The 26,241-nt window shown below is 43.3% G+C and overlaps 3 protein-coding genes across 4 annotated transcripts in view; all 3 read left to right on the top strand.

Annotated features, from left to right (window-relative positions):
- LOC109520369 (mucin-17-like) overlaps positions 1-14,730 on the top strand; it is a 35,853-nt gene extending 21,123 nt beyond the window's left edge. The window contains exons 9-28 of one of the 2 annotated variants that reach the window (XM_019877537.1): positions 174-397; positions 485-549; positions 632-801; positions 1,068-1,291; positions 1,379-1,443; positions 1,526-1,695; positions 1,835-2,055; positions 2,667-2,731; positions 2,824-2,990; positions 3,075-7,819; positions 8,244-8,308; positions 8,383-8,549; positions 8,639-11,253; positions 11,340-11,404; positions 11,466-11,641; positions 11,847-12,055; positions 12,683-12,744; positions 13,897-14,045; positions 14,121-14,253; positions 14,320-14,730. In XM_019877537.1, the coding sequence (XP_019733096.1) occupies positions 174-397; positions 485-549; positions 632-801; positions 1,068-1,291; positions 1,379-1,443; positions 1,526-1,695; positions 1,835-2,055; positions 2,667-2,731; positions 2,824-2,990; positions 3,075-7,819; positions 8,244-8,308; positions 8,383-8,549; positions 8,639-11,253; positions 11,340-11,404; positions 11,466-11,641; positions 11,847-12,055; positions 12,683-12,744; positions 13,897-14,045; positions 14,121-14,209 (9,713 nt within the window). In that variant the 3' untranslated portion in view covers positions 14,210-14,253; positions 14,320-14,730. Of the gene's footprint in view, positions 1-173; positions 398-484; positions 550-631; positions 802-1,067; positions 1,292-1,378; positions 1,444-1,525; positions 1,696-1,834; positions 2,056-2,666; positions 2,732-2,823; positions 2,991-3,074; positions 7,820-8,243; positions 8,309-8,382; positions 8,550-8,638; positions 11,254-11,339; positions 11,405-11,465; positions 11,642-11,846; positions 12,056-12,682; positions 12,745-13,896; positions 14,046-14,120; positions 14,257-14,319 lie in introns of both variants that reach the window. The other variant, XM_019877539.1, reaches the window with a different exon arrangement.
- A 4,511-nt stretch (positions 14,731-19,241) lies between these two features.
- Positions 19,242-22,844, top strand: LOC109520316 (bromodomain-containing protein DDB_G0280777-like). Its single transcript, XM_019877439.1, has 5 exons — positions 19,242-19,274; positions 19,447-19,569; positions 20,041-20,120; positions 21,649-21,685; positions 22,470-22,844. Exons 1-5 carry the CDS (start codon positions 19,242-19,244, stop codon positions 22,842-22,844), a joined length of 648 nt encoding a protein of 215 aa, XP_019732998.1.
- A 1,088-nt stretch (positions 22,845-23,932) lies between these two features.
- LOC109520315 (mucin-5AC-like) overlaps positions 23,933-26,241 on the top strand; it is a 7,852-nt gene continuing 5,543 nt past the window's right edge. Inside the window, exon 1 of the mRNA XM_019877438.1 lies at positions 23,933-23,947. Within this exon, the coding sequence (XP_019732997.1) occupies positions 23,933-23,947 (15 nt within the window). The remainder of the gene's footprint in view (positions 23,948-26,241) is intronic.

The raw sequence follows: 26,241 nt of genomic DNA, 5'->3' as shown, positions 1-26,241 counted from the left end.
CTCAGGACTTAGTCTCGGGGCCTCGTTTATTCATCAACTTACCTCTGCTTGCCATAGGAGAAAATTAATCCTCTGAAATTTTCGGACTGAAGTTTTCTGGGGCAGAAAATAGAATAACGCTTTTGTAAGATCAGATATCGATCCATTATTTTCAATGACTCTCTCCGAAACAGCAAAACCATCGACAACCACCCAAGGACCAACGTCGTCCCTTGGCTTCACAACAACTGCCCGGGGTTCACCTTCGGCAACGACGCAAGGCGAAACAACTCCCGCCATCTCAGTTCCCCCACCGGCTGTGTTTGTTGAAGCCACTTTGTTGGAACCTTTTGTGGAAGACTTGAACGATCCCAGCAGCGAACAATACAGAGAACTTGAAACACAAGTGGTGTCAATGGTGGGTTCAAGCGACGTTTCAACGATGGGAATTTTTGCTTCTTTCACGAAAGTTACTCTGTTGTTCTACGTTTCCATCCTTTGACAGTGCGACTTCATCTTCTTCCAAACGTTTGGTTCCATTTTCTTTGGCACTGTTGTTCTTGGATTTCGGTAAGATTTGAAATCCATGACCCAAATCCCGCCAATGACACCGACGACATTTGAACTAAATCCTGCACTCTTGACATTCAAGGCCAGAAAGGGGAAACACGCAAGTCGACGTGGAACTGCAGTTCAACGTGTCGGCACCAGTAGAAGCTATCCCCGCAGCAGACGTGGTCACAGAAGTATTGGTCGAAGCTGCGATTAGTCCCGATAACCCCTTCAACATCACTCTTGATCCAGACTCAATTGTAGCCAGTTGTAAGTGAAAACATTCTCTCCTTTGGATGTGGACTGATTTCAATCGTATCCTACTGAACCCGTTCAGATCCACTTCCATGACTAACACTGTTCCTCAGGACTTAGTCTCGGGGCCTCGTTTATTCATCAACTTACCTCTGCTTGCCATAGGAGAAAATTAATCCTCTCAAATTTTCGGACTGAAGTTTTCTGGAGCAGAAAATAGAATAACGCTTTTGTAAGATCAGATATCGATCCATTATTTTCAATGACTCTCTCCGAAACAGCAAAACCATCGACAACCACCCAAGGACCAACGTCGTCCCTTGGCTTCACAACAACTGCCCGGGGTTCACCTTCGGCAACGACGCAAGGCGAAACAACTCCCGCCATCTCAGTTCCCCCACCGGCTGTGTTTGTTGAAGCCACTTTGTTGGAACCTTTTGTGGAAGACTTGAACGATCCCAGCAGCGAACAATACAGAGAACTTGAAACACAAGTGGTGTCAATGGTGGGTTCAAGCAACGTTTCAACGATCGGAATTTTTGCTTCTTTCACGAAAGTGACTCTGTTGTTCTACGTTTCCATCCCTTTACAGTGCGACTTCATCTTCTTCCAAACGTTCGGTTCCATTTTCTTTGGCACTGTTGTTCTTGGATTTCGGTAAGATTTGAAATCCATGACCCAAATCCCACCAATGACACCGACGACATTTGAACTAAATCCTGCACTCTTGACATTCAAGGCCAGAAAGGGGAAACACGCAAGTCGACGTGGAACTGCAGTTCAACGTGTCGGCACCAGCAGAAGCTATCCCCGCAGCAGACGTGGTCACAGAAGTATTGGTCGAAGCTGCGATTAGTCCCGATAACCCCTTCAACATCACTCTTGATCCAGACTCAATTGTAGCCAGTTGTAAGTAACAACATTCTCTCCTTTCGATGTGAACTGATTTCAATCGCTTTCTGTCTGAAATTTTCTTTGACAGATAATAAAATAACACTTCTCCAAACAAATATCGATCCATTATTTTCAATGACTTTGTCTTAAACAGCAAAACCATTGACAACCACCCAAGGACCAACGTCCTCCCTTGGCTTAACAACCACGAATGGCTCACCGTCACCAACAACCCAACGGACGACAACTCTTGTCACCTCAGTTCATCCACCTGCTGTGTCCATTAAAGCCACTCTGTTGGAACCTTTTGTGGAGGCACTGAACAATCGCGGCAGCGATCAATACATAGAACTTGAAACACAAGTGGTGTCAATGGTGAGTGTACAGTTAAGTGATTACATTTTTATCATGCTTCATTGTCCATCCTTCCATCCATCCATCCATTCATCCCTTCGCTCATCAAATTGTTCTCCTCAACATTTGTGATTCCATGTCATTCACGTAGAATCGTAATCAGGCAAGCCAGACATCCCTGTCTTCAGATCCCCACCCCCACCCCCACTTCAGGTCTAATGGGGGTAATACCGAGGTGTTCCGCAGCCTGCTGTCAGACCTTGTCCTTAATGATTGTCGTGGTTCCGCAAAGTTTGCGACGGCCATGAATCCTGTGTGGGGATGCGATCCATTGGCCCTTCTCCGTGGTTATGATCCGGGTGTTCCCTTGTTTTGGCGTGTTTCAGTCTGTATGGTTCAGTCTGTAAGAGTCTATTGAAGCACTCTTTGTCTTATTGTTGCCATGGACTAATTTACCTTGCCAGAAAGAACTCGGGGCATTTAGCCCTTGACATTTTGGCAGTCAAAGCCATGGGTCCTATTGAGGTGGTTCTTCTTGGAGGGGTCATACTGATTGAATGCAGTCATTCTGTCAAGCCAAATTGAAAGACTAACTGTTGCTCATTTGTTGTGAACTTTGATTCTTCTTCTAGTGTGACTTAATCTTCTTCCAAGCTTTTGGGCCTATTTTCATCCGCACCATCGTAATTGGATTTAGGTAAATTCTGGAAATATATGAACTGTCTAAATCAGTTCACGATCCAGCCTATTACATTACATGATATTAACTTCTTACTTTTTCCATCTAAGTCAACAAATGGAAAACACTGAAGTAGAAGTGGACCTGGAATTCAACAGTACAATATCATCTGATGAAATCCCAGAAGCTGATGTGGTTGTAGACACATTGGTACAAGCTGTGATTAGTCCCAACAATTTCCCCCTCACGTTTGACCCAGACTCAATCGTAGTCATTTGTAAGTCAAGATTTCACATTCTCTTCTGTTCACATTAACATTTCAGTGGTTTTCAACTAATGTTTCCTTTTGTTTTCAATTTAGCTGCAGAAACATCAACTCAGAGTTCTTCCACTACAAACATGCCTATATCAACAACTTATGGACTTACAACTAAAGAACTAACAAGCCCTCAGTTAAATCTTGACAGCTCAACTGCTGACAAACCAACAACTATTGACGACTCAACAGCAACTGTTGAAAAATCAACAATTACAGTTGACAGATCTACAACTGATGTAGATGGATCAACGGCTATTGTTCAACGAAAAACTACTATTGACAAACCAACAACTGTTGTCGACTTAACAACTGAAGTTAATGAACCAACAGCAACTATTGATGAGTCAACAACCACAATTGAAAAATCAACAGTTGATGAATCAACAGAAACTACTGACAAAACAACTACTGTTCATAAATCCTCAACTACTATCAACCAATTGCCAACTGTTGTTGATGGGTCAACTCCTCTTGATGAATCAACAAGTGCTTTTGACGGGCCAACAGCTGTTGATGGATCAACAACAATTATTGACGTAACTACTATTAACGAATCAACAGTAACTATTGATGAATCAACAGCTGTTGTCGACTCAACAATTACCTTTGACGGGTCAACAACTATCGACAAATCAACTGTATCAACAGCTAATGTTGGATCAACAAGTGAAATTGACAGAGGAAGAAATACTGAAAAATCAACTGCTACTGACAAATCAACTGCACTGACTGAAGAATCAACGACTGTCAGTGAATCAAGTGCTACTATTGGCATCTCAACACCTCTTGTTGATGCATTATCAATCGCTGTTGACGGATCAACAACTGCTGTTGATGGGTCAACTACTGTTAATGAATCAACAATTACTTTCGACAAATCAACAGCAACTCTTGATGAATCAGCAGTAACTACTGACAGAATAACAACTGGTGTTGGGAAATCCACAATTACTGTTGACGAATCAACACCTCTTGTTGGTGGATCAACTGCTGTCGACAGATCAACAGCAGTTGATGGATCAACGGCCACTGACATAACAGTTGTCAAATCTACAATTATTGTTGACAAATCAACAACAAATATTGAGGAATTAACAGTGATTATTGATGAATCAACAGTTACTGTTAGTGAATCAACATCTCTTGATGCATTGACAAATAGTGTAAAGAGATCAACTGTTCTTGCCGAATCAACGATGACTGATGAATCAACAAATACTGTTGACAAATTTACAACTATTCCTGACAAATCAACAATTGATATTGAAGAATCAACATCCCTGTCTGTCAATGGATCAACAACCGGTGGTGATGGGTCCACTGCTATTGATGAATCCACAAGTTCTTTTGGTCAATCAACAGCTGTTGCCGGCTCAACAGTTGTAGATGGCAGATCAACAACTACTACTGACAAATCAACTCCTACTGACGAATCAACAGCAAGTATTGATGAAACAACACCTGTTGTATCAACAGCTGAAGTTGCCCAATCAACTGACAAATCAACTTTGATTGATGAATCAACAATAACGATTAACACATCGACATTTACCGTTGAATCAACAACAGCAATTGAGAAATCAAAAGCAACTATTCATGAATCAACAGCAAATGATGACGAATTAACAACTACCGCTGACAAATTAACGGCAACTTTTGGCAAGTCAACAGCCTTTGTTGGATCAACAATTGACATTGATGGATCAAGAACTATTGACAAATTAACTACTATTGACAAAACTCCAACTACTGACAAATCAACAGCATCTGTTGTCGGATTAACAACTACTATTGACACATCGACAAGTACCGTTGAAGAATCAACACCTCTTGTTGATGCAACAACGAGTATTGATGCATCAACAAGTTCTTTTGATGACTCAACAGCGGTTGTTAGCTCAACAATTGTGATCAACAGATCAACAACTGCTGACAAATCAACGACTATTGATGAAACAACACCTCTTGAAAAATTAACCACGACTGACAAATCAACAGCAAGTATTGATGAATTGACAGGTTTTGGATCAACCATTGAAGTGGAACGATCAACAACAATTGACCAGTCAATTTCTGATGTATCAACAACTATTGCCAAATCAATGATAACTACTGGCCAATCAACTACCCAGGACAAATCGACAGAAACTCTGAACAAATCAACAGGAACTATTGGCGAATCAGTGACGACTTTTGATGACTTAACCACTACTATTAGCAATTCAAAAACGGTTGCTGACGTATCAAAAACCACTGTTGACAGATCAACAGCCATTTTTGATGAACCGACAACTACTGGCAAATCAATAAGTACTATTGACAAATTAACACCTGCTGTTGACAAATCAACAGCAACTCTTGATGAATTAACTACTAATATTGATGCCTCAACAATTGTAATTGACACATCAACAACTGCTGTTGACAAATCAACACCTGTTTTTGATGCAACAATTACGGTGGACGAATCAACAACTGATGTTGACGGTTCAACAATTATAGCTGACGCATCAGCAACAGTTGTTGATGAATCAACTAATATGGACAAATCGAAAACTACTATTAACAAATCAACTTCTGCTGTTGACGGATCGACAGGATCTGATGATGAAACAACAGTGACTGTTGACAAGCCAACAGATACTACAGACAAATCAACAACTATAACTGATGAATCGACAGCACCCATCGACAGAACAATTGCTGTCGATGGATCAGCAACTGTTGACAGAATCACAGTAACTGTTGACGACTTGACAAAGGTTGACAAATCGATGACAACTACTGACAAATCGACAGAGTCAATTGGCGAAACCACAGCGACGATTGGCAGATTAACAGAAATTGTCGATGAACCAGCAACAACTACTGAAGGATTAACAACTATCTTTGACAAGTCAACACCTGCTTTTGATGCATCAACAAATTCTTTTGACAGTAAAACTACTCTTAGCAAAGCAACCCCTGTTTTTAACGGCTCAACAATTATAGTTGACGCATCAACAACTGCTGGTGACGAATCAACTACTATTGATGAATCAAATCCTACTATTGATAAATCAACTACTGAGGCTGATGGATCGACAGAAACTACCGATGAACCAACAGTGACTATTGACAAGCCAGCAGCTACTATCGACAAATCAACAATTACAGTTGATGAATCGATAGCAACTACTGACAAATCGACTGCCGTTGACGGATCAACAAATGTTGATGAATTGAGAACAACTATTGATGGCTTGACTATTGATGAATCAACAACTACTTTTGACATAACAACCTCTGATGAATTCACAATTACTGAGGAACCAAGGACAACTACTGACGAATCAACAGCCACGACTGACAACTCAAGAACTGTTGACAAATCAACCATTCCCATTGACAAATCAGGGACAACTATTGGCGAATCTACTAGCAATGATGAATCAGCAACTACTATTGATGACATAACGACTACTACTAGCCAATCAAAAACTGTTGTTGATGGATTGACAACAAACAATGACGCAGCAACAACCACTCTTGATCCATCAAGAACCAATGTTGATGAACCAACAAAGAGTGACAAATCAATCACTACGATTGACAAATCAACTCCTGCTGTTGACGAATTGACAACAACTCTTGATGTTTTAACGATTTCTGCTGATGCATCAACAACTGTATTCGACAGATCAACAACTGCTGTTGACAAATCAACACCTGTTGTTGACGGTTCAACAATTACAGTTGACACATCAGCATCTGCTGTTGATGAATCAACTAATATTGACAATTCAAAAACTATTACTAATAAATTAACTACTGCGGTTGACACATCGACGGGATCTATTGACGAGCCAACAGTGAGTGTTGACAAGTCAACAGCTACTCTGGAAAAATCAACAAATACAAGTGCTGAATCAACAGCAACTATTGACAAAACAACTTCTGTTGATGGATCAATAACTGTTGACAGGTCGACAACAACTATTGTTTTAGCAACAGCTACTACTGACAAATCAACCGCAATTGACAAATCAACAGAATCTACTGCCGCAGCTACGATTGGCAGATCAACTGAAACTATACCAAGAGATGAATTAACAACTACTTTTGACAGTTCAACAGTTTTTCGTGCACCAACAACGGCTTTTGACGGCAGAACTAGGATTCACGAATTAACCCCTGCTGTTGATGGCTCAACAATAACAGTAGATGCATCAACAACTGTTGCTGACGAATCAACTACTATTGATGAACCCAAAGCAACTATTGACAAATCAACTACTGTTGTTGATGGTTCAACAGAAACTGTCAATGAATCAACAATGACTCTTGCCAAGACAATAGCTACTACGCACAAATCGACAGCTACAACTGATGAACCAACCGCAACTATTGACGAATCGACTGCCATTGACCGATCAACAACTGTTGAGGGGTCATCAAAAAATGTTGACGAATCGACACCTGTTGATAATTTGACAACTGTTGATAAATCGATAACATCTGCTGATGATTTGACGGTTGATGACTCAAGAGCTACTACTGACGACTCAGCAACTTCTATTGACAAATCAACAACTACTGGTGACAAACCAACAATTACTATTGACGGATCAACAATGGGTGAATTAACAACTACTGATGACTCAACAACAACTCGGACAACTGCAGTCATCTCAGTTCCTTCACGAGTAGTGTCTATTGAAGCAACTCTGGAAGAACCCTTTGTCAAAGAATTGGAAAATCGCAGCAGTGAACAATACCAAGAACTTGAAACACAAGTGGTATCAACGGTGCGTATAGAATAAAGTAATCACATTTTCGGGAAAGATTTTATTGGACTCTGCAGAGACTGATCTCTGTCATGGGTTCTATATCTTTAGGGAGAGAACGTCCATGCACAGCCCTAGCGTAGAGAGTTTGCCCACTCTTTTATGTTGTATGTATGATATAGGGGAAATTGAGGTGGTTCGGGTAACTCGTAAGCATTCCTGGAGTTGTGCTACTGGTAGAAGGCCTTGGGGCTGGGGTTCTCTCAGTTGAGCTGGAGCCTGGGACGTGTATAGTTGGGTGCGTAGACTAAAGCCCCTGTCACCCGCCCTCAGATGCACATATGAAAATGAATGGATGGATGAACTATTTCATGAGATATTGAGTTAATGCAACCATTTCTTTTCATCACTTATTTTGACTTAAGTCAACTGATTCTTCTTACAGTGTGACCAGATACTCTTGCAAGAATTTGGAACCATTTTCATCCGTACCATCGTTACTGGATTTAGGTAATATTTGAAATAGAGGAAGCATGTGGAAATTTCAACTTGCTCGCCAATCTAAATTATTTATTTATTTTCAGTCCACAACAGGGAAACACAAAAGTGGAAATGGCCCTGGAGTTCAACAATTCAGTACCAAATGATCATGTGCCAGAAGATGACATGGTCGTTGAGACATTGATTCAAGCTGTGAATAGTACGAATAATTTCCCGCTCAGTTTTGTTCCAGACTCAATTGCAGTCATTTGTAAGTTAAGACTTCTGCCACCACCACCAAATTCTCTTCAATTTCCATCAATGTATTTTTTTGATGTCTATTATTTTTCATTTAAACAGCCGAAGCATCAGAAACTTCAACAACTGATGGACCATCACTTACACATGTGCCAATTATCACCGATGTCCCTGCCACTCAACAGCCAACCATCACCCATGGGCTAACCATCACTCATGTTCCGACAACTGTTGATCCAACCACCACCCACATCCTTACAACTCAAGGGCCAACTACCATTAATGGGCCAACCACTACCCATGTCTCTGCAACTCAAAGGCCAACTACCACTCATGGGCCACCACTCAGTGTTGGGCCAACCACCACCCATGTCCCAACAAATCAAGAGCCAACCACTACTCATGGGTCAACTACCACCCGTGTCCCTACAACTCAAGAGCCAAACCCCACTGATGGGCCAACCCCCACTGATGGGCCGACCTCCACCCATGTCCTTACAACTCAAGGGCCAATCACTACCCATGTCCCTACAACTCAAGCACCAACCACCACTCATGTCCCTGCAACGCTAGGGCCGACCACCACCGATGTCCCTGCAACTCAAGGGCCAAGTACCACTCATGGGCCAACCACCCCCCCTGTCCCTACAATTCAAGGGCCAACCACCACCCATGTCCCTACAACTCAAGGGCGAACCACCAATCGTGTCCCTGCAACACTAGGGTCGACCACCACCCATGTCCCTGCAACTGAAGGGCCAAGTACCACTCATGGGCCAACCACCCCCCCTGTCCCTACAACTCAAGGGCCAACCACCACCCATGTCCCTGCAACTCAAGGGCCAATCTCAACCCATGTCCCTACATCTCGAGGGCCAACCACCACTCATGTCCCTGCAACACTAGGGCTGACCACCACCCATGTCCCTACAACTCAAGAGCCAGCTACCACTCATGGGCCAACCCCCCCTGTCCCTACAACCCAAGGGCCAACCGCCACTCATGTCTCTCCAACACTAGGGCCGACTACCCCCCCTGTCCCTCCAACTCAAGGGCCAACCACGACTCATGTCCCTGCAACACTCGGGCCGACCACCACCCATGTCCCTGCAACTCAAGGGCCAACTACCACTCATGAGCCAACCCCCCCTGTCCTTACAACTCAAGGGCCAATCACTACCCATGTCCCGACAACTCAAGGACCAACCACCACTCATGTCCCTGCAACACTAGGGCCAAGAACCACTCATGGGCCTACCGCCCCCTCTGCCCCTACAACTCAAGGGCCAACCACCACCCATGTCCCTGCAACTCAAGGGCCAATCACAACCCATGTCCCAACAACTCGAGGGCCAACCACCACTCATGTCCCTGCAACACTAGGGCCGACCACCACCCATGTCCCTACAACTCAAGGGCCAGGTACCACTCATGGGCCAACTACCCCCACTGTCCCTACAACTCAAGGACCAATCACGACCCATGTCCCTACAACTCAAGGGTCAACCACCAATCGTGTCCCTGCAACACTAGGGCCGACCACCACCCATGTCCCTGCAACTCAAGGGCCAAGTACCACTCATGGGCCAACCCCCCCTGTCCCTACAACTCAAGTGCCAACCACCACTCATGTCCCTGCAACACTAGGGCCGACCACCACCCATGTCCCTGCAACTCAAGGGCCAAGTACCACTCATGGGCCAACCACCACCCCTGTCCCTACAACTCAAGGGCCAACCACCACCCATGTCCCTGCAACTCAAGGGCCAACTATCACTCATGGACCAACCCCCCATGTCCCTACAACTCGAGGGCCAACCACCACTCATCTCCCTGCAACACTAGGGCCGACCACCACCCATATCCCTGCAACTCAAGGGCCAACGACCACTCATGGGCCAACCACCCCCACTGTCCCTACAACTCAAGGGTCAATCACGACCCATGTCCCTACAACTCAAGGGCCAACCACCAATCGTGTCCCTACAACACTAGGGCCGACAACCACCCATGTCCCTGCAACTCAAGGGCCAACTACCACTCATGGGCCAACCCCCCCTGTCCCTACAACCCAAGGGCCAACCACCACTCATGTCCCTGCAACACTAGGGCCGACTACCCCCCCTGTCCCTCCAACTCAAAGGCCAACCACGACTCATGTCCCTGCAACACTAGAATCGACCACCACCCATGTTCCTGCAACTCAAGGGCCAACTACCACTCATGGGCCAAACCCCCCTGTCCCTACAACTCAAGGGCCAATCACTACCCATGTCCCGACAACTCAAGGGCCAGCCACCACTCATGTCCCTGCAACACTAGAATCGACCACCACCCATGTTCCTGCAACTCAAGGGCCAACTACCACTCATGGGCCAAGCACCCCCCCTGTCCCTACAACTCAAGGGCCAATCACTTCCCATGTCCCTATATCTCAAGGGCCAACCACAATTCCTGGGCCAACTACTACTCACGTTCCTACAATTCAAGTGCCAACTACCACTCAAAGGCCAACCCCCACTGATGGGCGAACCACCACTCATGCACCTGCAACTCAAGGGCCAGCTGTTCCAAATCCAACAACTATCACAGTGGTCCCTACATCTCCACCACCGGTTGTTGTGCTGTCAGCAACTTTGGAGGAACCGTTTGTGGAAGAATTCAATAATGTCAACAGTGCAGCGTATTTAGCTCTTGAAAACAGAGTTGTCACATCGGTGGGTCCAATTGTCATCTTCACTTTGCTTTTCATCTTGAGAAAAAATTCTAGCTTCTCATTTGTCTATTTTCCTCCGTGCTACAGTGCGACGCCATCTACAGGGAGAGATTTGGTTTTATCTTCATCCGCACCTTCATTATTCGGATTATGTAAGTTCATGCAATTGTTTTATGTCCACCCGAGAGTACATTACATTTTTTTGCAATACAGCCGTGCTGTGGTGTTGACGCGAATGGACATCACGCAAGTGGACGTCGGATTGGAGTTCAGGAACACATCTTCGACTCCAGTGGATGAGGTTGTCGTTGCCACCTTAGAGGAAACCCTTAGTCAGCCCAACAATACATTCAACATCAGCCTTGTCCCCGAAAGCATTCAAGTCATTCGTGAGTCTACCACCGCGAATGCCTTGACATATGTCTGCCGTTGTGATGTTCAAACCCTTTTTCTACTTTTTTTGTAATTTTTGGGTGTCAATAATTTGTCTGTTTAACAGTTAGTAGGAAGAATTATTGTTCTAGAAACCTTTGTTGGAGTAAATTTGTTGTGGGGACAAGGGGTAAAAACCACATCTTCTGATTGTCTTGCCAGAATCTCCACACAAAACAAATTTGACAACAACAAAACCCAACACCACTGCGACTCCAGCAACGACGGCCACCAAGAATCCCATTACGAGTGCCACATCACTCACCACGCGGACTTTGAGGTTTACATCCGTCGGCGAGACTTTCACAAATGACTTGCTCAATCAGTCGACTGCCGCGTTTATCAGCCGAGCGGCGCTCATCAAGATGACGGTGAGGTGCTTGGAATGCTCCCTTATACAAATTATGAAAGAAAAAAAAAGGAATGCAACCCTACAACCACGCTTGATTCTCTGGTTTTTCGTGCTCATGGAAAAATTATGTTTTTGTTAAAATTTTTGGCTTCCAAAACCCGTATCAATACAAGAACGCTCGTCACACGGCACTTTCACAACATGACAAAAATGACATCATGGGGCTTACAAAAGTGCTAGTTTGGATGAATTCTGAGAAAGAAGCATTCACACTAATTTAGTTGTCTTCTTTTGTAATCTTTTGTAAATGATGAGAATCGCCAGAAGACTGAACAACCAGCATTTGACAAAAATAACATTGAGAGGCTCACAGCAGAGTTTGCCTGGTTGAATGCTGAGAATCAGGTGTTCATGCTAATATAAAAAAAGAAATAAATCAAAAAGTTGTGTGGGGCATCACAATAAATGCTTGATTTTCAGTATTCACACATTATAAGAACAGTGATGCCGAGAATTGAGCATTCACACTCATTCTGCTGTGAAGCCCCCCAAAACGTGAATCCAGACTACTTGTTGCAAGGTTTGATTCTCAGCATTCAAACAATAAGAAAAACAAAGCTGATACATTATGATGCTCTCTCCACAGCTGGAACCACTCTACACAGTCACATTTTCTTCATTTAATGACCTGACAGTCACGTCATTCAGGTAATGTCCTTTTTCTACTTTTTTTGTAATTTTTGGGTGTCAATAATTTGTCTGTTTAACAGTTAGTAGGAAGAATTATTGTTCTAGAAACCTTTGTTGGAGTAAATTTGTTGTGGGGACAAGGGGTAAAAACCACATCTTCCGATTGTCTTGCCAGAATCTCCACACAAAACAAATTTGACAACAACAAAACCCAACACCACTGCGACTCCAGCAACGACGGCCACCAAGAATCCCATTACGAGTGCCACATCACTCACCACGCGGACTTTGAGGTTTACATCCGTCGGCGAGACTTTCACAAATGACTTGCTCAATCAGTCGACTGCCGCGTTTATCAGCCGAGCGGCGCTCATCAAGATGACGGTGAGGTGCTTGGAATGCTCCCTTATACAAATTATGAAAGAAAAAAAAAGGAATGCAACCCTACAACCACGCTTGATTCTCTGGTTTTTCGTGCTCATGGAAAAATTATGTTTTTGTTAAAATTTTTGGCTTCCAAAACCCGTATCAATACAAGAACGCTCGTCACACGGCACTTTCACAACATGACAAAAATGACATCATGGGGCTTACAAAAGTGCTAGTTTGGATGAATTCTGAGAAAGAAGCATTCACACTAATTTAGTTGTCTTCTTTTGTAATCTTTTGTAAATGATGAGAATCGCCAGAAGACTGAACAACCAGCATTTGACAAAAATAACATTGAGAGGCTCACAGCAGAGTTTGCCTGGTTGAATGCTGAGAATCAGGTGTTCATGCTAATATAAAAAAAGAAATAAATCAAAAAGTTGTGTGGGGCATCACAATAAATGCTTGATTTTCAGTATTCACACATTATAAGAACAGTGATGCCGAGAATTGAGCATTCACACTCATTCTGCTGTGAAGCCCCCCAAAACGTGAATCCAGACTACTTGTTGCAAGGTTTGATTCTCAGCATTCAAACAATAAGAAAAACAAAGCTGATACATTATGATGCTCTCTCCACAGCTGGAACCACTCTACACAGTCACATTTTCTTCATTTAATGACCTGACAGTCACGTCATTCAGGTAATGTAAAAAAAAAAAAGAAAGTAGAACTCTCACTGGGCAATCATGACACAGGATTATTTTTTTTGTTGTGTGTTTATGTTTTTATTTTTTACAGTAATGGCTCCATTATCAACAACATGAACCTGAGGTTCGCATCTAGCTTGGTGCCCAGCAATAATGTCATTGGTGATGTTTTAATCAAAGCCGCACCCAACATCACAGCCTTCAACGTGGACACCTCATCCATTTTTGTGAATGGCATATGTAAGCGACATATAAAAAAAGTGATTTTTGCACAATTATTGGGGGCAAATCGATTAATTTTTTTTTTTTTAATAGTGATTTCAAGCGGAGCGAGCCATAAGACGAGCCTCATCACCGCATCTGCTGTGGTGCTGTTGTCATGGTTACTGACGAGCAACCAATAGCATCTTTGCATGGGTTGGCCAAATAAGGGCTTGTGTGTGTGTGTGTGTGTGTGTGTGTGTGTGTGTGTGTGTGTGTGTGTGTGTGTGTGTGTGTGTGTGTGTGTGTGGAGGGGAGGGGCGAAAATGGGTCTCTGTGGATCGCCAATTGCCGTATCATGAAGTTACATGCATATGATTATGTTGTATGATATAATTTCTGGAAGTTTATAACTCAATGCACACTGTATATGAATTAAACTCTTTGTACACTGTTTGAAAATGACAGACTTTGCACACTGTATAGAAATTAAAGCCTTTAGTCATGCTATAAAAATAAAATAAAAGAAAGCCTGTAGACAAATTCAAATGAAAGCTTTGTACATTGTATAAGAATTAAAGTCTTAAGACACCCGAAACAAATGAAAGTTTTTCTACACTGTATCCAAATTAAAGCCTTTCCACACTCTATAACAATTGTATCCATTCATTTTCCACACCAAGTGAGCGGTGCTGGTGCTTATCCCAGCTGACTACCCGGCAGACTAGACCCTGAACTGGTCGACAGTCAGTCGCAGGGCACATATAGAGAAAAACAACCATTCCCACCCACATCCACACCCATGCTGCATGCCGCACACAAGTCAGGCGAGTGTTCCACGAAAACCATTAGCGACCTGTAGAACAAGTGAAGCCTTTAGACATTCTATTGCGATTAAAGCCTTTGTACACTACTAATTTAAGACATTTTACATTGTACACAAATTAAAGCCTTTGCACACCGTCTAGCAATGAAAGCCTTTTGACACTATTCAAATTGATGCTTTGTATTCCGTGTCAGGATTAAAGTCTTTACACACAACCATGAATTAAAGTTTTTGGCCACCAACTTGAAACCGTTAGACTACAAGAATTAAAATCTTTGTACAGTGTATACAAATCAAATCCTTTGTAGATTGTATGGCAACGAAAGATGTGGGGATTATATACAAATTAAAGCCTTTGGATATTATATAATAAAGCCTTAAGACACTCCGGAAAATGTGAATAAAACAGATGACCGAGCTTTTTCACCTTATTTCTAAGGGAGAGCCCAGAAACCCTGTGTCTCGTTCTTTCGGTCATGACCAACAGCTCGTGACCATAGGGCAGGAACTTAGATCAACTGGTAAATTGAGAGTTTCGCCTTTTGGCTCAGCTTCGTTTTCACCACAACGGACTGATACAATATGCGCATCAGAGCAGAAGCTGCACCGAGCTGCCTGTCGATCTCCCACTCCATCCTGCCCTTCCTCGTGAGCAAGACCTCAAGATACTTAAACTCCTCCACTTGGGGTCACCCCCAGCCCGGCATGGGAAAACCACCATTTTCTGACTGAGGACCATTATTTCAGATTTGGACATACTGATTCTCATCCCAGTCGCTTCACACTCGGCTGCGAACCACTCCAGTGAGAGTTGGAGATCCTGGCTGGGAGAAGCCAACAGCAACACATCATCTGCAAAAAGTCGAGATGCAATACTGAGGCCACCAAACTGGACCCTCTCAACGCCTCGGCTGCACCTAGAAATTCTCCATAAAGGTTATGAACCGAATCGATGACAAAAGAGCAGCCTTGGCAGAGTCCAACCCCCCCTGGACACGAATCTGACTTACTGTCGGCAATGCGAATGACACATCAGTGGCAGAGGGACCGAACAGCTCATATCAGGAGGTTTGGTAACTCATACTCCGGAAGAAGTCAGTGTATTTTCACAAATTAAAACCGTTGCACACTGTATAAAAATTAAAGCCATTGTGAGCAGTATAAATATTAAATCCAGTGCCCAGCGGTTTGGCATTCCATCACTAGATGGCACTGATGTTCAATATTCTTTACAATGCCGAGCAGGGATTCATTGTGCTCCTGAGGTCAAAAAGCCTTTTGCAATGTCAAGGAACTTTATCACAACAGCTGGCTCAATGTCTTTTGTGACATCTAGTGGAAGAGCATTAATTGTACTCCCTGTCACTGGCATTGATAGATGAACACATCTGCATTATCAACTGTAATTAAATAATCGCTTTTGTGTCAATTAAATTAACCCCCCCCCACCCCCCTCAAAAGAGGTGTTTATGTGTCTTTTCAGACTCCGCGCATTCAATCCCAGGTACTTCATATTTTTTTGAAGACTGACAGTAAAAAAATGAGTTAATGTAAATGCTATACTTTTTCTCAGTGGTGGGTGGGAATAAAACGTAATTACAATAAACCCGAATTACTAGTTCAATATATTGCGTGCATGTTTTGCCTTTCAATTGCATAACGGATGAATCATGGAATCTCCGGCGTTCTCATTATTAGTATTGTGCAAAAAAACTAAGGTGTCACATTGTAGTAGTTTTGTTTCCAACAGTGCGACATTGGAAACGTTAAACCAACAACCATGTAACATGAATGAAGACGGACGTCATGGGGATTATCTTTTTTGTCATCGCTTCATTGCTGCAGTACAATAGAACCCTGGGAGTTTGTCCTTGCCACTAAAATTAGACACCTTATAGTTAGCAATATCCAACATTGGTTTGTTTGCTTAGATACTTATAGACACTAAAAAGTAAATATTTATAGACTGTAAGATGCATTTGTGTACTCATCTTCAATATAAAAATATTTATTTTGAAAAAAAATCCCCACACAGAAAATGGAGTCTGTGTACTGAGAAGGGGGGGAAAAAACTTTACATGATGACAAATCAATCATGTTTGGGAGAGACAGCAACAAACCACAGTCTTTTCTTTAATAAGGCCATGAATGGGGAATATCTCATTTTCTCTTCTTCATGTTTCTCCATGTTGATGCTGTTTTTTCTTTCTCCCACCATACAAGACACCAACATCTTAACTCTATTAATACAGACACATATATACATACATATATACATATATACCACAGATATATATAACACACACACACAGTATATATGTGTGTGTGTATATGTATATATATGTATGTGTATGTATACATATACATATATATATATATATATATATATGTATATATATATATATGTATGTGTATATATACATATACATATATATATATACACATGTTTTTTAAAATCGTGACATCATCCGAAAAAAACAAAACAGCATAATTTGACATGGGAAAGAATAAGTAGTAAAGATGTGTCTTCAAGTATAAAGAGGAAAAGTAAAAAAATAAAATAAAATCGACATTTAACACTGTATGATTTTTTTTTTTAATTGTGTTTTTATTTTGTGTGTGTGTGTGTGTGTGTGTGTTATGTGTGTGTGTGTGTGTGTGTGTTTTTCGCAAGTGCCACAGGGGTTCCGCCCACATTGCTCATTCTTTATTTGCTTAATGTCACATTTGAAATCGGGCGGAATGCACCGTGACAAAAGAATGGAGGGTGTGAGTGACAGCTGCCAGCCCTGATCCAGGAATTGTTCAAAAATGTTTTACAACATTGCAGCCCTATGCATCACCTTGGGGTCACGCCAAACGCCTTCTGGAGCCCTGCGTTATAAAAGCCAGTCCGAAAGATGCAATGTGACACTCAACAAGGTGAAGTCTCAAACTGGAAATACGAAAATACAAAAAAAAAAGGAGAATCGGGAGAACACAAGAAAGGCATTGATTTTATTCATCGTAAAATAAGGTATGTATATTTTTTCCCCGATTAACTCTTGAACATAAAAATAAATATGGGAACTATAACTTTGGATTTCTGGTCGTGGTCCCCCAAGACGAAAACTGTTGTACATTTTATTTAACTGAGAGCACTAATTAGTTCATCTCACTGCTTGTGTCTTTTTATTTAATATTTTCTAGTGTACATTTAATCATTTTACCAATATGTTTAAAAAGTATAAGGAATGTGATATGTAGGATTCATATATTGAATGTATTTGTTTTGAAATACGTTTTAATTTCAGTGTTTTCATTGTATTTATAAACTATTTAAAACATTCACACTGATGAGAAAACATGACAGCGTCATATAAATAATTTCACAATTTTCACAAGAATCATTTTAGATAAATTATCAAATGTGCGGAAGACAAACGGAAACTGCAGGTTTCATGTATTAATTTTTTTCATATTATGTTTTTAATAATATTTTTATTGACAATGTTTTCATCTACAAGAATATTATTATAGAAATAATACAAGGGTGTGTGTGGGGTGTTAAACCACGACAAGTCATTAAAATAGTTTCTTTTCATTTTATTAATTAAAGGCAATATATTAGTTTATTAACATGTTTAAATGGGGCTGAACTAAGACTTGATTAGAAGGACACACAAACAGGTAGCTGCCACACATCTGTATGTTTGTTTAATTAATATTTTCCATTGTATAGAACCAAACCAAACAAGATGCTCATTCGACGGATGATGGCAACGTGCCTGATTCTAACAGGTAACTTGATCTGTTCGAACATAGTGAGTCTTGTTTTTCCTGGACACAAGAGAAAAGGGTTCAAAAGTATTTTTTTTAAATAAGGATTGAGGACAACCAGAGCATGGGAACCAACATCGAGCACAACGGCAACACCTGATCCGCCAACAACTATGGGGATAATGACAACACTGACGGAACAAACGACTGCTGTCGTAAAAACAGAATCTCCAACAGCAGTGACGATACCTGCAGAATCAACGACAGTTGCCATAACAACAGACCCTACCACAACAACAATCACGACACCTGCTGAAACATCAACCGCTGCTGCAACAATAACTGCCGAAACAACAACAGTTGCCACAACGACAGACTTTACCACAACGGCAGACTCGACAACTGCAGACACAACAACTGCAGAAACAACAACCGCTGAAACAACATCTGGCGAAACAACGACAGTTGCCACAACAACAGACCTTACCACAATGGCATCCACGAGACCTGCAGAAACATCTGCTGCTCCAACAACTGCAGCAACAACAGTTGCCACAAACATAGCAGAGACGACACCTGCAGAAACAACAAACGCTGCTGCAACAACCATTGCAGTCATGGCAACAGCTGAAACAAATGACTATACCACGATGGCATCCACAACACCTGCGGAAACAACAACTGTTGAAACAACAGCAGCAGAAACAACAACAGTTGCCACAGCAACAGACTTTACTCCAACGGCATCTACAACACCTGCAGAAACAATAACTGCTGCTGCAACAACAATTGCAGAAACAACAATTGCTGAAACAACAACAACAGCAGAAGCAACAACAGTTGCCACAAAAATAGATTCTACCACAATGGCATCCACAACACCTGCGAAAACAACAACCGCTGAAACAACAGCAGCAGAAACAACAGTTGCCAAAACAACAGACTTTACCCCAACGGCATCTACGACACCTGGAGAAACAATAACTGCTGCTGCAACAACAATTGCAGAAACAACAATTGCTGAAACAACAACAGCAGAAGCAACAACAGTTGCCACAATAATAGATTCTACCACAATGGCATCCACAACACCTGCGGAAACAACAACCGCTCAAACAACAGCAGAAGAAACAGCAACTGCTGAAATAACATCTGCCGAAACAACAACAGACTTTACCACAATGGCCTCCGCGACACCTGCAGAAACAACAACTGCTGCTGCAACAACAACTACAGAAACTACAGCTGCCACAAATGGAGCAGAGACAACACCTGCCGAAACAACAGTTGCCACAACAACAGACTTTATCACAACGGCAGACACGACACCTGCACAAACAACAACTGCTGTTACAACTGCAGAAACAACAACCGCTGAAACAACTACATTTGCCACAACAATAGACTCTACCTCAATGGCATCCACGACACGTGTGGAAACAAAAACAGTTGAAACAACAGCAGCAGAAACAACAACAGTTGCCACAAACGCAGCAGAGACAACACCTGCAGAAACAACAACAGCTATTGCAACAACTCTAGAAACAACAACAGTTGCCACAACAGACTATACCACAACGGCAGACACGACACTTGCAGAAACAACAATAGCTGCTGCAACAACAACTGCAGAAACAACAACCGCTGAAACAACAGCAGCAGAAACAAAGACAGTTGACACAACAGACCTTACCACAATGGCAGACACGACACCGGCAGAAACAACAACAGCTGCTGCAACAAGTGCAGAAACAACACCTGCTGAAACAACAGCAGAAACAACAGTTGCCACAAATGCCGCAGACACAACAACTGCAGAAACAACAACCACTGAAGCATCTGCTGAAACAACAACAGTTCCCACAACAACAGACTTTACCACAACGGCAGACACGACTGCAGAAACAACAACCGCTGAAACAGCAGCTGCCACAACGACAGACTTTACCACAACGGCAGACACAACAACTGCAGAAACAACAACCGCTGAAACAACAGCAGCAGAAACAACTACAGTTGCCACAACAGACCTTACCACAATGGCAGACACGACACCTGCAGAAACAACAGCTGCTGCAATAACTGCAGAAACACCAACTGCTGAAACAACAGCAGAAACAACAGTTGCCACAAACGCAGCAGACACAACAACTGCAGAAACAACAACCACTGAAAGAACATCTGCTGAAACAACAACTGCTGAAACAACAACTGCTGAAACAACAACCACTGAAACAACAACTGCTGAAACAACAACAGCAGAAACAACAGTTGCCACAAACGCAGCAGACACAACAACTGCAGAAACAACAACCACTGAAAGAACATCTGCTGAAACAACATCTGCTGAAACACCAACTGCTGAAACAAAAACCACTGAAACAACATCTGCTGAAACAACAACAGTTGCCACAACAACAGACTTTACCACAACGGCAGACATAACGACTGCAGAAACAACAACCGCTGAAACAACAACAGCTGCCACAACAACAGACTTTACCACAACGGCAGACACAACAACTGCAGAAATAATAATTGCAGAAACAACAACCGCAGAAACAACAGCAGAAGAAACAACAATTGCTGAAACAGCAACCACTGAAATAGCATCTGCTGAAACAACAACAGCTGCCAAAACGACAGACTTTACCACAACGGCAGACACAACAACTGTGGAAACAACAACCGCTGAAACAACAGCAGAGGAAACAACAACCGCTGAAACAACATCTGCCGAAACAACAACAGTTACCACAACAACAGACTTTACCACAACAGCAGACATTACACCTGCAGAAACAACTGCTGCTGCAACAACTATTGCGGGAACAACAACCGCTGAAACAACAGCAGCAGAAACAACAACAGTTGCTACAACAGCAGCAGTGACGACACCTGCCGAAACAACAGCTGCCCCAACAATAGATTCTACCACAATGGCATCCATGACACTTGCGGAAACAACAACCGTTGAAACAACAGCAGCAGAAACAACAACAGCTGCTGCAACAACTACAGAAACAAGCACTGAAACATCTGCTGAACCAACAACAGTTGCCACAAAAGACCAACACCTGCGGAAACAACAACCGTTGAAACAACAGCAGCAGAAACAACAACAGCTGCTGCAACAACTATTGCGGGAACAACAACCGCTGAAACAACAGCAGAGGAAACAACAACCGCTGAAACAACAGCAGCAGAAATAGCAACAGTTGCCACAAAAGACCTTATCACAATGGCAGACACGACACCTGCAGAAACAACAACAGCTGCTGCAACAACTACAGAAACAAGCACTGAAACATCTGCTGAACCAACAACAGTTGCCACAAAAGACCTTATCACAATGGCAGACACGACACCTGCAGAAACAACAACAGCTGCTGCAACAAGTGCAGAAACAACAACTGCTGAAACAACACCAGAAACAACAGTTGCCACGAATGCCGCAGACACAACTGCAGAAACAACAACCACTGAAATAACATCTGCTGAAACAACAACAGTTGCCACAATAACAGACTTTACCACAACGGCAGACATAACGACTGCAGAAACAACAACCGCTGAAACAACAACAGCTGCCACGACAGACTTTACCACAATGGCAGAAACAACAACCGCTGAAACAACAGCAGCAGAAACAACTACAGTTGCCACAACAGACCTTACCACAATGGCAGACACGACACCTGCAGAAACAAGAACAGCTGCTGCAACAACTGCAGAAACAACAGTTGCCACAAACGCCGCAGACGCAACAACTGCAGAAACAACAACCACTGAAACAACATCTGCTGAAACAACAGCAGTTGCCACAACAACAGACTTTACCACAACGGCAGACACGACACTTGCAGAAACAACAATAGCTGCTGCAACAACAACTGCAGAAACAACAACTGCAGAAACAACAACTGCTGAAACAACAGCAGAAACAACAGTTGCCACAAATGCCGCAGACACAGCTGGAGAAACAACAACCACTGAAACAACATCTGCTGAAACAACAACAGTTGCCACAACAACAGACTTTACCACAACGGCAGACACAACGACTGCAGAAACAACAACCACTGAAACAACAACAGCTGCCACAACGACAGACTTTACCACAACGGCAGACACAACGACTGCAGAAACAACAACCACTGAAACAACAGCAGCAGAAACAACTACAGTTGCCACAACAGACCTTGCCACAATGGCAGACACGACACCTGCAGAAACAACAGCTGCCGCAGTAACTGCAGAAACAACCACCGCTGAAACAACAACAGCAGAAACAACAGTTACCACAAACACAGCAGAGACAACACCTGCTGAAACAACGACAGATGCCACAACAATAGACTTTACAACAACGGCAGTCACGACACCTGCAGAAACAACCACTACTGCAACAACAACTGCAGAAACAACTGCTGAAACAACAGCAGCAGAAACAACAGTTGCCACAACAGCAAAGACGACACCTGCCGAAACAAGAACTGTTGCCACAAACGCAGCAGAGACAACACCTGCTGAAACAACAGTTGCCACAACAACAGACTTTACCACAACAGCAGACACGACACCTGCAGAAACAACTGCTGCTGCAACAACTGCAGAAACAACAACCGCTGAAAAAACAACAACAGAAACAACAACAATTGCCACAACAGCAGCAGTGACGACACCTGGCGAAACAACAACTGCTGCCACAAATGCAGCAGAGACAAAACCTGCTGAAATAACAACAGATGCCACAATGACAGACTTTACCACAACGGCAGACACAACTACTGCAGACACAACAGCAGCCACAACAATAGATTCCACCACAATGGGATCCACAACACTTGTGGTAACAACAAGCGTTGAAACACCAGCAGCAGAAATGACAACAGTTGCCACAACAACAGACCTTACCACAATGGCAGACACGACACCTGCAGAAAAAATAACAGCTGCTGCAACAACTGCAGAAACAACAACCGCTGAAACAACAACAATAGAAACAACAGTTGCCAAAAACACAGCAGAGACCACACCTGCTGACACAACGACAGATGCCACAACAATAGACTTTACCACAACAGCAGACACGACACCTGCAGAAACAACTGCTGCTGCAACAACAGTTGCCACAAACACAGCAGAGACCACACCTGCTGACACAACGACAGATGCCACAACAATAGACTTTACAACAACGGCAGTCACGACACCTGCAGAAACAACAATAGACACAATTGCCACAACTGCCAAACGAGTGACTTTCAGATCTCTTCAAAGCACCTTTACAAGTGATTTGCAGGATCCTAACTCTGCGGCTTACCAAAACAGAGCAGCCATGATCAAAGCACAAGTAAGTAATATTAAAAAAATGATGTCACATAATGAAATGTGATTACAGTGATAAACTCAAACCAACATCCTTGATCCCCGATCTCCACCCCTCTCCACAGCTTACACCGATATTTTCTGAAGCATTTCCTTCCTCCTTCGTGATCCTGATCATCATCACATTCAGGTACTTTGCTGTTGTTGTCGAACAGGTGAAGTAACTTTAAGTATTTCCAGTTGACAAACGTTTTTTTTTTTTGTGATTTCTTCTGCAGGAGTGGCTCAGTCGTCAATGTCATGGATGCTGAGTTCACAGATACATCGACACCAAGTAACACTGAAATTACGGAGGTCTTGTCCGATGCGGCTTTAACTGTCAATGGCTTTGACATTGAAACGGGCTCCATTACTGTTGAGTCAACAGCCATAGCTGCGTCAACGACACAATCTGCTGTAACGGCAACTGCTGCTTTGACAACCACAGAAGCAACTACGCCAGTGACGACAGCTGCTCAGACAGCTGTACAAACCTCTACAACGGCAGAGGTGGTGGTGACTTCTGCAGCAACAAATTCTAAAACCGATCCCACATCAGTCGCAACAGCAACGGGCATGTTGACAACCCCTTCTCAGACAACAACTGATGGAACTGCACTGACATCTACCGATGTGACAACTGCCGTTGCCACAACAAGGGAGTCAACAACTCTTGTTGAAACAACTGAAGAAAAATCTCTCTCAACATCATCAACACTGCCAACAAGTGTGGAGACAACTGCACAAACATCAGCTCCCACAACAACTGCAGCGTTGACGTCAACCAGCACAAGTGAAACATTAACACCTGCTGAAGTGACAACAGAGATAGCAAGTGCTGAAACAACAGATGTAGCCACAACTACAGAATCTGAGATAACTCAGACAATTGTGGAAACATCAGCTCCCACAACAGCAGCCCTGACATCTGCAGCAACAAGTGAAATATCAACGCCTGATGGGGTGGCAACTGGGGCAGGAACGACTGAAACAACAGCTCCAGCCACGACTGCAGAATCTGAAACAACCACTGCGACAGAAACATCAGCTCCCACAACAGCAGCAGCTCTCACCACATCTACAGACACAAGTGAAACATTAACACCTGCTGGAGTGACAACAGAGGCAGCTACGACTGAAACAACAACGAGAGCCACAACTGCAGAATCTGAAACAACCACTGAGACGGAAACATCAGCTCCCACAACAACAGCAGCCCTGACGGCATCTGCAGCCACAAGTGAAACATTAACACCTACTGGAGTGACAACAGAGGAAGCTACGACTGAAACAACAGCTGGAGCCACGACTGCAGCTTTTGAAACAACCACTGACACAGAAACATCGGCTCCCACAATAACAGCAGCCCTGACAACATCTGCAGCAACAAGTGAAATATCAACGCCTGATGGGGTGGCAACTGGGGCAGGAAGGACTGAAACAACATCTGTAGCAACTACTGCAGCTTCTGAAACAACCACTGAGCCAGAAACATCGGTTTCCACAACAACAGCAGCCTTGACAACATCTGCAGCCACAAGTGAAACATTCACACCTACTGAAGTGACAACAGAGGAAGCTACGACTGAAACAACAACTGGAGCCACGACTGTAGAATCTGAAACAACCACTGACACAGAAACATCGGCTCCCACAACAACAGCAGCCCTGACGACATCTGCAGCCACAAGTGAAACATTAACACCTACTGGAGTGACAACAGAGGAAGCTACGACTGAAACAACAGCTGGAGCCACGACTGCAGCTTCTGAAACAACTACTGAGCCAGAAATATCAGCTCCCACCACAACAGCAGTCCTGACGACATCTGCAGCAACAAGTGAAATATCAACGCCTGATGGGGTGGCAACTGGGGCAGGAAGGACTGAAACAACATCTGTAGCAACTACTGCAGCTTCTGAAACAGCCACTGAGCCAGAAACATCGGCTCCCACAACAGCAGCAGCCCTGACGACATCTACAGCCACAAGTGAAACATTCACACCGACTGGAGTGTCAACAGAGGAAGCTACGACTGAAACAACAGCTGGAGCCACGACTGCAGCTTCTGAAACAACTACTGAGCCAGAAATATCAGCTCCCACCACAACAGCAGTCCTGACGACATCTGCAGCAACAAGTGAAACATCAACTTCTGATGGGGTGGCAACTGGGGCAGGAACGACTGAAACAACAGCTGGAGCCACAACTGCAGAATCTGAAACAACCACTGAGCCAGAAACATCGGCTCCCACAACAGCAGCAGCCCCGACGACATCC

This window comes from Hippocampus comes, unplaced genomic scaffold (assembly GCF_001891065.2).
Source record: "Hippocampus comes isolate QL1 unplaced genomic scaffold, H_comes_QL1_v1.1 scaffold143, whole genome shotgun sequence".
NCBI lineage: Eukaryota > Metazoa > Chordata > Actinopteri > Syngnathiformes > Syngnathidae > Hippocampus > Hippocampus comes.
The sequence above is the reverse complement of the archived record's forward strand: the minus strand, read 5'-3'. Positions and strand labels throughout refer to the sequence as shown.